This window comes from Engystomops pustulosus, chromosome 1, assembly GCF_040894005.1.
Source record: "Engystomops pustulosus chromosome 1, aEngPut4.maternal, whole genome shotgun sequence".
Lineage (NCBI taxonomy): Eukaryota > Metazoa > Chordata > Amphibia > Anura > Leptodactylidae > Engystomops > Engystomops pustulosus.
In genome coordinates this window covers 130693759-130711414 of record NC_092411.1, presented here as the reverse complement: position 1 = coordinate 130711414, position 17656 = coordinate 130693759, and the positions used below count along the sequence as shown (strand labels likewise).

At 41.0% G+C, this 17656-nt stretch overlaps 1 protein-coding gene across 1 annotated transcript; it reads left to right on the top strand.

Annotated features, from left to right (window-relative positions):
- The first annotated feature begins 927 nt into the window (after positions 1-927).
- On the top strand, positions 928-16536 carry RAD23B (RAD23 homolog B, nucleotide excision repair protein). Its single transcript, XM_072153573.1, has 10 exons — positions 928-1289; positions 4637-4718; positions 8624-8703; positions 9788-10059; positions 10757-10812; positions 12981-13108; positions 13779-13917; positions 14112-14239; positions 14353-14541; positions 15109-16536. The coding sequence occupies exons 1-10, from the start codon at positions 1224-1226 to the stop codon at positions 15220-15222; spliced, it is 1254 nt and encodes a 417-aa protein (XP_072009674.1). The 5' UTR covers positions 928-1223; the 3' UTR covers positions 15223-16536.
- Positions 16537-17656: the final 1120 nt, after the last annotated feature.

Here is a 17656-nt window from a genome sequence, read left to right as displayed (position 1 = left end):
CAATTGGATATTATTAAAAAAAATGTTCCTGTGTGAGTGTAAAGAGGTTTTCCCACGAAGACAAGTTAGGCCCTATCAACGGGATGGGTCCTAACTTGCTGGTCAGTGGGGGTCTCAGTGCTGAGACACCCCCCCCCCCCCCCCCCAGAATGCAAAAACGAGTGGTCTGAGGGACCCCTCGCTGCTCCTCAGACTAATGTAGCAGACTGACTCGTATAACTGTTCTGCTCCATTAATCTCTATGGAGCTGACAAAAATTGGCCGTAAAAACTGGCTGCGTCATTAAGGGGTTAAATTGTAAAATTAGAGCCTTATTTTCTGCTAGAAACGAGGGATTACAGAATATGAGCACTATGGGGTTGGGGGAAGACCTGCTGCTCACTTTCTGTGGTACCTAAGCTTTGTATTATGAGGTCCTGCACCAGCTGAGGTGTGTATTGTGATGTTCTGCAGCAGCTGACGTGTATATGATGAGGAGAGGGGGGCAACTGTTTTATTGACAGTCCGGATATGGGCTATACATACATATGGTGCATCTTGTGGCCCTCTTTCTTGGTTTCACTTTACATGGTCCTTGTTTACACAGATTAGTGTGAGCTAGAGGTATTTATCAGGCAGATTTCCCCTCTGGTCTATTTCATGCCACATATATTATCCTCTATGATGTGTCTTACAAGAAGGGATGTGGCCTGTGTACACTTGGCCGGCCCGCAGATGCAGCATCCTACGAGAATCACCTGCTGACTAGAAGCCTGCATTTTGTGCGGACGTGGTGAACGGCCACGTTCACACCTGGTAACAGACGCTGCGGCAAGCTAGGCCTCTCCTCACCACCACTGACAGCGCGATGTCCTCTGCTTGCAGATTCGTCATATCATTACAGGCCCCGCCCATACGCCAGGCACTCGCCCCGCCTCCATGTGAAGCGTGCGCATGCGTAGTTCGGCCCGCGCGCCTGGCAGTGAGCGGAGTCATGATGGCGGCGGACAGGCCGTGCTGATGAGACAGCGAAATAACCGTCATCTAGAGGACCGCATATCCGGGCATCTGAGTCCCGCCCGACACTGAGATCACAAGGCGACAGAGCAGCCGTCGCTGCAGGACATTGCAGGGAGACAGAGCGGAAGTGTAGCCGCCAGGAAACAGCTCGCTGCTGCTGAGGTCTACCAGGCCGGAACAGAGCAGAGTCAGCGGGACCGGGAGGGTCATACTGCGCCGCCGCCATGCAGATTACTATGAAAACACTGCAGCAGCAGACCTTCAAGATAGAGATCGACTGCGAGGAGACGGTAAGGGAGCGGGGCCGGAGGAGGCACACGGCGCCTCCCTTGTCTGTGAGAAGGAGGCCGCGCTACATGCGGCGTTTAGGCTCCTACAACTGCTCATGGGGCAGGCGGCCTGTTGACAGTTTCGGGGACGATGTAGGCGCTGCAGCACCGATCGGGTTAATAGTGAGGAGGGGGTTGGTGGACTCGTGCGCGTTCTCGGCTGCTGTTTGCTTCTTGGATGGTGAGCATGTGACCGGGGGGCGTGGACGTGACGGTGACCACGTGGTGTGCGCGGTAGTGGCGCTGTGGATGTGGCGCGCATAGCTCCAGTGTGAGGTCTGACAGGAACTACACGTCCAGCTCCCTGCTCATATGTAGTTACCCTGCACATGACCTGCTGCTGTGTACCAGGGAGTATTCCAGAGTCTATGGATAAGATAAGCTCCCCTGGTCTCCCCCCCCCCTTGGTAGCACCCACATTGTTCACCTATACCCCCCTTTACATGAACCAGCCTGTGATGTCAGGGTTCTGTTTGTTGTGTCCTATACCACGTGTGTAAAACTACTACACTGAGGCCTGGTCACTGCCATTGCTGGGGACAGAGGGAGCCCCACATGCAAACTGCACCCTACTAAAGATGATCACAACATGGTAGCCCCACAGGATCACGTTCCTTTCTGTAACGATACAAACTGCGCCCTACTAAAGATAATCACAACACGTAGCCCCACGGGTGCACGTTCCTTCCTGTAACGATATTGACCGGGATTGGTATTCCATGTCCGTATGTCATTGGTGAGATCCCTGACATGTAGTGCTGGGTGTCAAACCCTCGCCAGCATGAATTCTAGGGAAAGCTGATCAATGTGTGCTGGCTCCATATTATAGTACTAAACATGATACAATTTACCAAATTTTCCTTGAAAGGGATGATTTTGCACACTAGATCACCCACAACTCCTTCAAGTCACATAAAATTATACTTACAGCTGCTATATGGACCTGTATTTGGTTTAGGGACCTCACCAGGGGAGCAATCAGACATTGCTAGTTACTAGGGGAGTCAATTTGCCGAATTGGCTGTTTGGCTGGCGAAATGCCAAACATCAGGTCTGTTCATCTCTACTCATGCCTGTAGTCAGGAGAGATCAGCCATGGTCTGGGGGCAAGTGCTGGAAGCCGGAGTGAGTGTTCACCTCGGTGACAGATCTGTGAGATGCTGCTGGTCATTTATGTAAATACACACGTTCATTTGAATATTGATGATCTACCCCTGTGTCCAGGTACATCTTTGGTTGTGTTTTCATTGCACTTAGAAATGCATTGCAGCAAGTGACAATGTTTTTCCTTAGTAATAAAGGGCTCGGTTTTTATGAACCAGTTGGGTTCCATCATTGAGACCCCCACCAATCATCAAGTTAGCCCCTATCTTGTGGATAAGGGGTAACTTTTATGTGTCTGGAAAACCCCTTTAAAAGAAATTGCCATCAAAATCAAGCATGATCCAGACACTAACACCTGAAATCGTATTTGTTATCCACTGCCTCCTACCTCCTAAAATCAACTTTTAAAAATATGCTAAGGAGCCCGAGGGCCTACACTAACTCCTCTGTGATCAGGCTTTATCGACTTTTACACTCTTACCCTCCTCCCTCAGCACAGCGGAATGTGCTCGCTGCATGAGTGGGGCATCAAAGTTCACACACGGGACCTGGGGTAACCTCCTTCCTATTGAGTATTGATTGTAGATAAAACACTGCAGCATATATATATATATTTATATATATATATGTGTGTGTGTGTTAGGCCCCTTTCACACTTGCGTTTTTGACGCGCAGAACTTGCATTGCACTCTGACCCATTGTAACCAATGGGACTTTTCAGACTTGCATTTTATTTCACGCACACACGTGCGTTTTTTTTAACGTGCATTTAAATCTCGACATGCTCTACTTTTGCAAGTCACGCGCGTGAAAAACGCACAACACAAGTCTATGGAGACGCATCAAAAATGCATTGCACTGAGACACATGCAAGTCCAATGCAAGTGCAATGCGTTTTTCACACATCAGTTGCCATAGAAAAGATAGACCTCAGTCCCGAGTCCTTTTCACACGCATTTTCTGCGCGTGAAAAAACGCATTGAAATTGCATTGCAATTGCATCAAAAACGCGCGTGAAACTGAGACACTGAACAAACTCTGACTGAAAACTGTTTGCACTCTGATGCAAAATGTGCGTTTTTCACTGACCAAACCCTGATCAAACTCTGACGTGAAATGCAATGCAAGTGTGGAAGGGACCTTACACATGACACAAGGTCACCTTTTGCAGTTGGGAGATTAATGGAGATCAGACCTGTGTCCATACTGTTTTGTGGCAATAATCCTGTGCATCTATGATCCCTAACGTCCACAACATAGAGTAGATTAGGCAACTAGTGTAATATTTTATACAATATATGCTCATTTATGTGCTTAAAGGGGCTGGTTCTTTGAATCTTGCCTTAAGAATAGTATGTTTGAGCCAACTGTAAATACTTTGTTGCTGTCTATATAATAATTAGTGGTGCACACTGTCTCGTAATAGCTACTAATAAAGGGTCGTGTGATCACATCCACCAGCCTCTGCATGGATGGCACTGGGGGGCGGGTCTTGTTGTTTATATGTAAAAGATAAGCCGATGAGGATATGTACTTTTTTCTGAAATTGTACGTAGGTGGTTGCATGATTAGATTGCAACAATCAGATTTGTGTAAGTCATAGATCTGTTACACAGTGAGTCATTTAAATGCATCTGAGGGTAACATTGTCCATATAAAGCATTTATTTACAGAGCAAGTGATCTAATGTCTGACAAGAAAACCTACCATCAAAATTCATCATGATAAACCAGGGACACTGACTCTTAGATTCAGGCACTGTGACTGTGATAATGTTATTTATCATCCATGGCCTCCTTCCTTACAAACAAAACTTTCCAGAGCCCCTCATTTCTCTAGCTTCACGGGCTGTTAGAATGAGCAGAACAGGTCATCTTTTCTCCTGCGTTTCCTGCTGCTGCTACATTACATAGGCAGAGGGAGACATGTTCTACTTATTGTAACAGCTTATGGAACTATAGCATTTAGAGGCTCTGCTAACACCCCTCAGACTTGTTAGCATAGTTTTTAAATTTGAATTTAGAAGGGTGGTGGATAACAAATATAAGAAGATTATCACAGTGCCTGGATCTATCACTCGGTGTTTTAAAATGTGTAAAACCTATATACCTTTTCCACTCTTTATTTCTAGTAGGGTTAAATCTTGCTGTTGTAGTTTCTAATACTGTGCTGTCATAGTCTGACTGCATATCCATTTGTTATAGGTCAAAGCTTTGAAAGAGAAAATTGAACAAGAGAAGGGAAAGGATGCATTTCCTGTTGCTGGGCAAAAGTTAATTTATGCAGGTAAGTACAGTTAATGGTCCCCCCGTATAAGAAAAATGAACATTTACTTATTCACTGTTCACACTAGTGTTGTTTTTGTAGTATTCTAGATCAATTTACAAATCTGTACACTGGACTAAACTATAAACCCTTCACGCTCTGTATATGTGCGTGGCTATATGAAGAGTGCTCACTGGCTGAGCGGCGATCGGTTGCCATGACAGCCGTGGGTCTCCATCAGACCCGAGGCTGCATGGCTTCTGCAGTTTCGTTACAATAAGCCAGTGGCTCATTGTAATGAATACTGTGTAAAAATGACACATACTGCATTACAGTAGAATTAATGTACCCTAGGGGGGTCTAAAAAAAATAGTAAAAAAAACTGTTAACCTAAAAATTGAAATCATCCCCTTTCCATTGAACTATAAACAGTAAAAATCTAACATGTTATGTATTGCCGTCTCTCAAAATGCCAGATGCGGCCAAATGGTGAAAACGCTACATTTACACCATTTTACATAACATAAAAAAATGATCAAAAGGTTGCACAATCAAAATTCACAAACAATGACGCCTCATACAGCTCTATGTTAGGAAAAAGTTATTAGCGTCAGAATAAAATGGCAATAAAACCTATATAAATTTGGTATCACCGCGATCATACTAAACCAAAGAATAAAACAGAGGTGTTATTTGGAGCGCACAGTGAAAGTCATAAAGACTGAGCCCACAAGAATGCGGGTTTTTTTGCCAATTTCAAGGCAGGGAATAATAAATTTGTTATGTAGAAAAAAAGGACTCGCACAGCTTTGTACACGGAAAAATAAGTTATGGATTTTTGAAGGTCCAGAGTGAAAAATTAGCAAAAAAAAACTGTCCTTAAGAGGTCTTCCAGTTTCCTCAAATACAGTTTCTTTTGTATAATTCATTTTTGAGGGTTATCCAGATCTCTGCTTGTTCCATAGGATAATTTTTTTTAAAAATTTCATTGAATAGAAATCTTTCAATGTCTCACAGACGCTCGTTATATCGCACGACTTTGATTACTCTGATTCTGACCGTGGAGAAATCCATGCAGGACAGACGAGTCACATGTTTTTTTTTTTAAATGGATTCAAACCAAAGCCCAAACCCTAGGACTAAAAAAAAAAAAAAAAAAAATGTGGCTTGTCTGTGCTGCAGACTGGTTGGCTCTGTACAGCTCCTCCCTCCTGCTCCTTTACAGAGTTCACAGCATGTTGAGCTGATATTAGTGGGAGAGGAATGAGCTGTACAGGAGCACAAAGGTGGGGGCTGAGAGCTGAGCAGTCTGCAGCACAGATAAGTCACATGTTTTTTGAAATGCTTCCAAACCAAAGCCCAACCCCTAGGACTAAACATGGGATTCTGTCATGGTGCAAGGTAAGTTTTAACACACAATTTTTAATTATTCCTTTATTTATATGGTGCACACAGATTATGCAGTGCTGCACAGAGCTTGCCAAATTATTTCCTGTCCCCATGGGGCTCACAATCTAATAAAACTACTAGTAGCTAGGACCCCAGTGCTGCAAGGCTGTAGTGCTAACCACTGATCCACTGTGCTGCCCATAATTATATTGGAATGACCAGCAGGTGGCAGACCTGTGCACAGTTTAAGGCAGCTTTTGTCTGTAAGTATGGTTTATATATAAGGGGCACCTTTGATTTCTGAGAAAATCTGAGGATTTTTTTGTGCGCCTTATAGTCCAAAAGATACAATATATACAACTAGTTTGTATTATTGAAATAGTCATACTCCTCCTCAGCTAAAAATACTCCTCAAACGGTGAGATGAGTATTATTACCCTTTTGGCAAAATGTTAGTGTGACCTCTGCTGGTGGTAGATTTCCTTTGACCCCTTAATGAACTGGCCTTTTTTTAAAAAATTTTAACTTTTTTTCACTTTCCACCTGCAAAAATCTATAGCTTTTTTATATTTATACGTAAAGAGCTCTGTGATGGCTTGTTTTCTGCAAAACAAATTGCACTTCATAGTGACGTTATTCAATATTCTATGCCATGTACTGGGAAGCGGGGAAAAAAAATCCAAATGCAGTGAAAATGGTGAAAAACCACATTTGCGCTTTTTTCTTGTGGGCTTAGGTTTTAAGGCTTTCATTGTGCGCCCCAAATGACATGTCTACTTTATTCTTTCGGTCGGTGCAATCACGGGGATAGAAAATTTGTATAGGTTTTATGTTTTCATACATTTACAAAAATGAAAACCTCCCGTACAAATTTTTTTTCTATTTTGGCATCTTCTGGCACTAACTTTATACTCTGGTGTACGGAGCTGTGGGTGGTGTCATTTTTGTTGAGACTTCTTTTGACGTTTTCAATGCTACGATTTTGTGGACTTTACGACATTTTGATCACTTTTTGTTGAATTTTCAATATTTTTCAGAATGGCAAAGTGCCATTTGCAACTTCGGGCGCCATTTTCCGTTATGGGGTTAAACGCAGTGAAAAAAGTTAAATTTTGATCAGGCATTTTTGGATGCGGCGATACCTAATGTGTTTATGATTTTTACTATTTATATTTAACTCAATTCTAGGGAAAGGGCGTGATTTGAATTTTTAGCTTTTTATTATTCTTTTTTAGGTTCTTTTGCTATTATTCAGACCCCCTAGGGTACTTAACCTTAGGTAGTCTGATTCTACCATATAATGCCATACTACAGTATGACAGAATATGGGGATTTTCCTCATTCATTACAATGTGCAAATCGCACATTGTAATTAAATGGTTAAAACGAGACTGCCTCGGGTCTTCGGTCATAGCGGAGCCCATTGAAGCCACCGGCAGCTTTGCTGGCGGCGATTTGACTGGATTACATTCAAATTAGGGGCAGAATGAAATTAATTCTTGTATATATTTTAACACGAGGCTGCAAATAAACAAAAGATAAAGGCATTTCAGTCAAAAAAAGATGTCCCCAATCCACAGATCACAAGAGTTATTGACTGTTCTTTCACTTGAGGGTACAACCCATATTGTTATGGTTCTTATGATCAGTAGCTCAATTAAAGAGAACCTGACACCACATTTTTCACAAACACAGCTAGTGGCAGGTTCCCATTTAGCCCCATTACTGCAGCCTTCTTTGAGCTAAAAATTATTTTCCTCACATCCCTATAAAATCAGAGTTATAAACTTGCCTGGTATCTGGGGATCTATAGAGCGATGTCATATGACCAGGGTAACATCATCACAGGTCCTTTATCCTGTTAACATTGGCAAACTGTGTCAAATATCTGACCACCTAAAAAAAAAATTGCAGCAGCCTGCACAGACTTCTACTTCTTTCCATCCTCCAAGGAGGCTGCTGCGATTTCATGAGATTTATGCTAGGCGTACAGTTTGGTAATGTTAGGAGGCTAAAGGACCTGTGATAATGTCACATGACATTACTTCTGCATGAAGAGAAAGCATTGGGAAGGAACTGGTGGATTTCATCTCAAGGAGGCCACACCCACCTTGAATCACTGTAGACATCCTTGGATGCCTGGTAAAATTATAAAGTTGAATATATGGTAATCTGAGGGCAACAATTTTAGCTAAAAGGGTGTCGATTACTATGGTTCTTTGGGAACCTGCCACTAGCTGTATTTGTGAAGATTGTGTTGACAGGTTCCCTTTAATTTTTTTTAATATAAACTTTTTTGCCATATTCTAGCTCGCATTAATCTTATTTGTTGTTTTGTAGGGTGTTGTGTTGAGCCTATGCCCTATAGAGTTGCCATTTACTTGGCAGAAGGTGACCTTGATTTGATTCTGCCATATGGGTCTTCCAGACACTAGAGAGCTCTTATAGGACCATTGTGTTATCGGCCCCACTGCAGTGATTTTCTGTTTCATTTTGGCAAATTTCCATTTTATAACCATTCTGCTTCTTTCTTCAAGGTAAAATCCTTAATGATGACACAGCACTTAAAGAATACAAAATTGATGAGAAAAACTTTGTAGTGGTCATGGTGACAAAAGTAAGTAAGATGGATGTGTGTTTTAGGAAATCACTGTGTTGTGGCTGTATGCAACATTAACGCTACTGGGTAGCTACCACTTTTCGTGGATTTGGCCCTGTATGTTTAGTAAAAATGAACCTTGATATTTATTTAAATCGAGTGCAATTGCTCTGGGGTGGCATTCCTCAGCTCTGTGTATTAAATGACCCCCCTAAGCACTTGTAAGGACTAGCTCACATCTGTGTTCAGCCTACCGCTTTGCAGTTTCAATCAACAGATTTTTATTTCTCTTCATTAATTTTGATTGACCTATGATGGAGTCTACTATTTTGTCCATCTGAAGTAACTGATGGCTAATGGAAGACACTCTTCCTAAATTAATTTAACATTGATTTCTATGTAAGACAGACGGTCTTGTTTTGTATCAGTTTGTACTATCAGCTAATCAATCTGGTTTTCAAACTTATCGTGATTAGCAAAATGATAATTTTAAAAAATTATGGCTTTAAAACAAAAAAAAAAACGGAAGTTAGCTTTCAGTCAATATCAGTTATCAATTTATTTATTTTTTTAGAACAGATCAGTTAATGTATCCATTACTAAAAGTATCTTTATCAGTTAATACATTTATTAGGATTACAATCCATTATTTTAAATAAACTGCTAACCATAGATGTGACTGTAGCCATTCTAACCAACCTGATACCTCTGCACTCCCCCCTCACATAACTCTGTGCTTCTGTAACATACAACATAGAGGGGTGTTGTGTGTAATAGCCAGAGCCAAGAGGCTTGCCCTTCATTTAAATAAGTATCAAGGTTTATTATTACTAAAAGTACAGGACCAAATCCCCTAATAAACATTGGACTGTGTTCCTCCTATTGGAAGCTACACAACAGCATTAATGAATACAGCCCAAATGCAGTGATTTTCTTTAATATTTGCATATGAGATACTTATGAACAGCTCATAGGAAGTAATATTGTTCAATAAAATTATTGTAATTATTCATTTCATAACTTAGAGCACATTATCAAGTGTAATAAGTTTTGATAGATTGGATGTGATTAATTATTTTTCTTATATATTTTTTTTTTTAAGCCAAAGGCTCCAACTGGTTCTTCTGCACCTGCACCAACACCATCCCTGCCTGCCAGCACTATTACTATTACAGCCCCTTCATCACCACCCTTGTCATACACACCAATGTCTCGAGCCAATTCTGCCGTACCTAACCCTTACCCCCTTCCTAATGTCCCTATACCTAGTCCACTTACAGCAGACCCTATCCCACCCATTCTTCCTACGGTGGTTAAGCCTGAAGAGAAGAAAGAAAGTCCTGATGAAACAGTCAGTCCTTCAACTGAGTGCAGGTATGTATACTCATGGTTTTGCTGCCCTTTCATTTTTGGCTATATTCTCACACTGTTCTATTATTACCAATTAATTGCTGCACTTCAAGTGCACATCTTGTGTTTTTTACATATTTAGTGTTTATGCCTGAAAATCAATAAACTTTTACTGTCCAACTGAGTCCAGAAGAGTGTCCTCTTGTACTTAGTCTGGTCAGTAAATGTCACTAATAATTTATCCAGCTTGCCAATCTTTCTGCCTATAGAGTAAACACTAGATGTCATGATTGCAGATGTGAATGGGCCTCTAGTCATTTATTTTAATGTAAAAGACTGTTCATATTGGAGGACAGATCTAAAATATAACATTGATACCACTTGTGTCTGATGGATTATATTGTGGCTCTCAATTACAAGCATTACAATTATAATCTCTTTACGCCGGGTCCAAGTCAAGGAGTTGTGCTGGGGGGGAGGGGGAGGAGGAGACATGGAAGAATGGTTTGCATGCTTGTTGCACAAAACTATGCTAGCTGCAATAGCTTTGTCCGCCGGGAGGCCTAATTCTCTTGATGTATTTAGTGGCACTGGAGGGGCAGGGCACTTATCATACACCAGCACGTGATAAATCTTGCCCAAAGACTATAATAAGTTCTTGTAATCACAAGACTTTACAATTAAAGATGTTTTTTTTAATTCCATTTTTTTCTTACTTTAGCATACCCAGTGATTCTTCTCGACCTTCACTTTTTGAAGATGCGACAAGTGCACTAGGTAAGTTTTTGTTTTGTATGTGCTTTTTTCTTAGAGATGAAAACATTGTCTTGTTTAACAATAGACCCTTCATATCCCTGGGATTGCTGCTACACATATTGGCACTATGAAGGGGCTCTTAAAGGGGTTGTCTGAGAGTTATTAAAAATAAAAGGAAACGTGTACTTACCTCCTTGGTCCCTCCCGGTGTCCGATGTTGCAGTCTCTCTGTGCCCCTGTTTTAAAAGGAGACCGGTAGCTCTGTTCCGTGGGTGAGGTCACGGGGAGACGGCAGCGCAGGACACAGGCAGGTACCGAGACAACTCCTTTAAAACTTTTCTCTTTACAAAATGCTGCCCCATCTTATCGTATCTAGTAGTGTAACATCTATGGTTAATATTCATGCAAGCACAGATTTTTCCATTTCGGGTTCACCTGTATCTCCCCTTCCCAACACAACAAATGTAAATGAATATTAATTCTGTATATTGAGTCCTTAGTATCTTGTGTTAGTCTGTGAATTCCTGTGTATTCATCAGTCTCTCTGTATTTGGCCTTTTTCTTATATTTTCTTATTGGAGGCAAGTTGTTTAGGAATTCTATAAAGACCTATAATATGGGGTTACTTGAGGATACAGCTGGAAAGTATTTTTGTAAATGTTAGGCGTCATGTTTCCACTAAAAACGCTTTTCCTATTCACTCAGCATGACCTGCACATGACTGGGCTCGCACTCTTGTGATTTTTGTTACGTTGCTTAGAATCACAGGCATGTTGTGAGGTATTGCAAGAGTTTTGGTCCTTTCTGAAAAGACTTGTTTACATTGATTTCAACCAGAGACCTGGGAGTATGGGTGAGAAGAGAAGGAATTTGGAAGAACAGAATTCAATATTGTATAACCATCAATGTTATTTTCATGTAAAAAGACATCTAGTCCCTTTTTGAAGCTATCTGCTATCCCTGCTATGACCAGCTCCTTAGACTATTCCACAGGTTCACTGGGGCAGATTTACCAGGGCTTGGTTATGAGTTTTCTAGCATACATGTGATCAGGAATTACGACCATTTAGCTCCTTACTTCCCCTTGGTGCCAAGTCCGTGTGAAGGGACCATGCCCAGCGGCAGAGTGTCTGCGCAGGGCATACTTCTTCCACCCTCTACCTAGATAAATTCCCCCACTAAATAAATAAATAAATCTGGTAGCGTTTAAACCACTTGTTTTTTCAGGTCATTTAACATGGAGAGACTAATGGCTTCTGTTGGTTTTTTGATGCAGATGATTCAATCAGGAATGTGATTTTAGGTGGAGACCGGTTCCAGTGGCCTATGCTATGCTCATTTAAAAAATGCCTTTTTTGCATCCTGAATCATTTTAGTATTTTATACAAGTTTAATTCACATTGTCTGGCTCCCTGTCAGCAGTTGTGTGGCAAGTCCTGAGGGATGGGAAACCACAGCATTCTCTGTGTGGCTGTGAAAGCATTCTTCCTTTCCTGCACATCAGCTCCATCCCTGCTTGCTCAATGCCAGGAAGTGGGGAGGAGAGGAGACTGACAGCGGCACACACCCAGGCTGCAGCTGCCCCCCCTCACCTGGGACTCTCCACATGCTTCTGACCTGACAGTGAGCCAGGTAATGTGAAATAAAGTACTGAATTGATTCAGAATGCTGAAAAAGGCATTTTAAAACTCGGGATACTGGACCCGGTCACCAGCTCAAAATAACAGCATTCCTGGTGACTGGAAGAAGTAGAAAACCGTCCTTGTATTTCCAACTTTGAAGGGATTTCTTATGTATGTGGTAGAAGTTTCTAGGTTCATGCTCCAATTTGGAATGGAGAAGCACTAAAATGAGATTGAAGGATACAGGGCCAAACATGTTGGGCCTTTGCTAAATGCTTCTCTAGAAAAGTGCTGGTCACTGTCCAAGTCTTTTTCTATGGCTTTCATATACTGCTCACACTGAATTGTTATTGAGTGTTTTTTGGAATTGTTACAAAATTGGACTTTACAAAGCATAAAAATTCAGATTTCTTAAACTTTTAATCAGTGAAACTTTAATATAGAATCTATTTACCTGTTCCAAAAGGTGCATAAAAATGCTGACAATATGTGTTTATCAAAAATTGTGTACGAGGCTCTGATAATTCCTACTATCCAGAGATTCATGCACTTTTTCATTTGTTGCAGTTACAGGACAGTCATACGAGAATATGGTAACAGAGATAATGTCTATGGGCTATGACCGAGAGCAAGTTATTGCAGCACTTCGAGCTAGTTTCAACAATCCTGATAGGGCTGTGGAATACCTCCTCATGGTAAGCATGCTCTTTTCATTGTAGTGAAATTGAAAAAAAAATTTCTTTGTTTTTACGGCTTTTACTGTACACTGTATAGGACAGTTCTTTGTTTGGGTCAGTATGATGACGGGGATACCAAATTAATTTTAGTTTTATTTGGTTTTAATGGATTTTTGAAAATACACTTTTTGTACAAAACTTTGTTTTGCAACATTCTGACACTAACTTTTTCATACTTTAAGTTACCGAGCTGGGTACGCTGTCATTTTGCGGAATGAGCAGACTCTTTCATTGTTACCATTTTAGGGGCTCTCTGACCTTTTCAATCAGGCTAATAAACAGAGCGACTTGCTTCATAGAATGTCCTCTGTTTTTTTTTTTTTTTTTTTTTTTTGGATGCCATGCTGCTTGCCTGCTATCTCTGCTTCTTTATGGTGAAATGCCATTCTTCGGCGTGGCATCATTGCAGGCATAAATTGGGTATGAGGTAATTACCCAGGAAGCAGACCTGGTGTTTAAAGGGTACGGTTTCCCACATGTTTGCCCAGGAGACAGAATCGATAGAGCGGCAGTCTTCTCATCTATTATAATTTCAACTTTTTAAGAAATCTGGGGTTTTTTTGTATACGAAATGCCAGCGTGTTTAACAGTTATTGATATTTTTAACTATTTTATTTTCTTCTATTAGGGAATCCCAAGTGACAGAGAAGGTCAGGCAGCTGCTGATCCTCCACAGGCAGTCAGTAGTGCTCCTACTCAGCCTCTCCCAGCAGTAGCTGGAGCTGGGGCAGGGGCAACTTCAACTACACCTACACCTTCCACTGGAGGTAAGGTTTAGCATAATTTCACAAGGAAAAGTAAGTTTATGTGCACAATATAAATTATGCATGCATATAAAGTTCACCAAGACAATCTCTACTAATTCTTAATATTTTGGTTTTATACTAAAACAAATTCTTTTCATCATTTTGTGGTATTGAATGTGCAATGTATGTACAATATTTATTTATTTTATTTCTAGGAAATCCCCTTGCTTTCTTGCAGAATCAGCCTCAATTTACGCAGATGAGGCAAATTATTCAACAGAGTCCCTCTTTATTACCGGCACTTCTCCAGCAGATAGGACGGGAAAATCCCTCATTACTGCAGGTAACTTCCTTATTGATGGCATTGAGATTCATGTCTTATTTGGGAAACCTGTGTATCCATGGACAGATGCGGGGATGCAGATACATTGTAATCTTTGTTTTCTTCATCGACAGCAAATTAGTCAACATCAAGAACAGTTCATTCAGATGTTGAATGATCCCATCCCAGAATCGGGCGGACAGGGAGGTGGCAGAGGAGGAGGAGGAGGAGGAGGCGGCAGTGGAGGAGTAGCAGCTGAGGCTGGAAGTGGTCATATGAACTACATTCAAGTCACACCTCAGGAAAAAGAAGCTATAGAAAGGGTAAGCTCATTTTTATTCACATCAATACTTCTTGCATTCTTCTTTTATACCTGTGTCCTTACAAACTATGGAATGTGCCATCCATGGATAAGGCACAAATAAAGGTAGTGCCAAATGCTGGGTAACCAGGTGTCATATAACCTTAAAGGTGTGTGTGGGGGGGGGGGGGTTATTTGTGGACCTGAAAAGAAAATATTATGAAAAAACCAAGTGTCCACTGGCATGCCTCTGTGAATCCTTCCTAAGGATAGTCTCCTGCACATGAGTGTAAAATGGAGGGGTGGGGGTGTTCTAGCCATTGTGTCAACAACTACACAGCCATGCGTATGGGCTGGCTGCCCGAGATGCAGATTATACAGTCAATCCTATTCCTGTCTTAGTTTGTGGCTTGGGCTATCCCTCCTTCGGTTATTGGCATTTGTGCCTATGACACACAAGCTGCAAACAACTGACCACGGGCCTGTGAATAGCAGGAAGCCTTACATGGGGTTGTATTATGAAAAACTCTATAGCATGTAACCTTGTAATTGTTTTACACCTGACTTTATTCCTGTTTTTACCCTCCAGCTAAAAGCACTAGGATTCCCTGAAGGACTTGTGGTACAGGCTTATTTTGCATGTGAGAAGAATGAAAATCTTGCGGCCAACTTTCTCCTACAGCAGAACTTTGATGACGATTGAAAAGAAGAGACTGTATTTTTTATCTCACTTCACACCAGTGCATTACACTAACTTTGCTCACTGGATTTACTGGGATGATTTGGGCTCATATCCACAATATTTGGTGTAAGGTAGTCAGGGGTGGGGTGGGTTGGGTTAGGGAAATATCAGACAAGCTAGGACATAAAGCATCAATCTGCTACAAGTGAGCAGTTACAGCGTTCAGCGTGTATTATGGTAAAGCTAAAAGAAAGCAAATTACAACCAAATTCCAGCTTATGCAGGCATTTATTTCCTTTTGAAAACATCTGCTCACTTCTCTAGATACTATTTCTTCTTCACTAGTATACTTAGATCCAGAAATTTAGTGTAATGCCCTGCTTTCCATGTTCCGTCTAACGTAAACATTGCTATAGCAAAATAACCTGTGCTACCTGGAATTTATTTTTGTTTCTGTTTTTTTTTTCCTCATTTCCCGGTAACACTGGATTATGACCTAGAGGAAATTTGTGAGATGTAAATGCCAAAATTAAAAAAAAATTAAGTGATTATTTGCTGCTTCAACAAGTAATTAAAAAGAAATTTGTGCACAGGAGCCTAGTAAATGCTGTGAACATACATTTTCTTTCCATGGACTCTTATTTAGTAATATTTAGAGACCCAAATCGATGAGTGTGAAGTGGCCACTTTCTGTTCTGACCTAGAAAACAATATGCACACAGGAGGTTTCTTTTTCTGTTTTCTTGCGGTTTAGGGAGTTGAAACTGATTAGCTTTCTAATTGCTCATTTACTTCAATTTTACATTGCAGTAAAGGTTTTAAAACAATTGTTGCATGTTTTTTGGTTTTGACGAAACCCACTTGGTGTGTTCAGTGACATTTTTTTTTCCCATCAGTAATTACTTGTTTGCCATGTCAGCTGAGAACGTGAAAAATTCCTCTTTCACCACCACCACCACTGTCTGGCAGATTTTAACCCATCGTTAACTTTTGTAAACCAGTCAATTAACATTATGAGCTGCATATTGAACGGCAAAAATGCAAGTTGTTTTTTTTCCTCAATTTTTGCACTCTGTAAATTTTTGATCCATCCCCCATATCATAATACTCAATAAGCGAGTCCTTCTGCTTGGAAGAAGATGGCATGACCGAGCTTGAAAGGTCAACACATACTCTGTTGTTTTCAGAGAAGGCATGACATATAATTGAATTGTAAGATTATCTGTGTATGTACTGCTTATACATTGGAAAAATGGACAGATGAACAATCAGCAGAAACAAAAGTATACCCCAAAAAGTTATGCACAAAACATTAAAAACTCTCCTTGTATAGTGTTTATTTGCTGCTCATTCATTAATTGCTGTGTGTTTTGTATGAGAGCATGGAATGAACACAAGCCAAGTGCATGCTAATACAAACTGGAGGAAAATGCACATAGGAACAAATAGGATAGGATACATATTTATACTAAAATCGCATCACTGGAAAGGGACACGGAGAAGAGTATAAATAATCTAGGGAATCCAAGAATCTTTGTACTGTAGTTGAATTACAGTGATATTTATATTCAGATTGACTCCAATCTTCCCTATACAATATTGTCTATTTTGTGCAATGGGAGAAATGTGTTGTGAAAGGCTGAATGATGTGATAAGTAGGCAGAGATGGAACAGTCTTTATCTGACCATGTGATGCCTTCCTGATGCATCTTTGGTAACTTAAAACAGCACAGAGCTAGGGGAATGTAAAGGCCATCATGGTGTCTGATGAGTGCAGACAGGATGCTGCACTATAGAGAAGTCAATATCTTACTATGTTCAGCCCCCCTGTACAAACATGCTTGGTCAATTTAAACAGACCTGTGGACAGAACAGTTTTTGTATTGTTGGTGCTACTGTTTGGCAAATAGGGACATCTATCACTGATGCAAGTATTTTTTTCTATCAACTGCATTGTGTTTTGGCCTTGGAGTCTGTCCATTACACAAATCCATTTCCATGGTCAAAAAATGTTCATGTGCTTAAAGGGGTATTCCAGGAATAAGCGTAACTCATTCAAATGGATTATTAAAAATTCTGTGGATATATATAGTGGAGAATTAAAATGCTACTTGCCCTTTAATCAGCACTGTGACTTTTTCCCTGTGGAGGCCACACAGGGCAGAATATGGCTGCTAGTCACAAGTTCATATCACATGTCCTGCACATGCCTGGGGAAGTGCTTATGATGACCACTATATTAGGCTGTAGTTGCTTGGTTGTAGTGCATCCAGTATGGCCAGTGTTGTGAGACCCATCTCGGTGGGATAATGTGCAGGGTTTGCAGTTACGCACATCATTACTATGGTAACAGAGCAGGACAGTCTGTTAGATCATTACTGGGCTAGAGCAAATGATGGAGGAGCTGTTACTGAGACCGGCGGGCTCATGGGACTTGTAGGTGGTGGCCATCCAG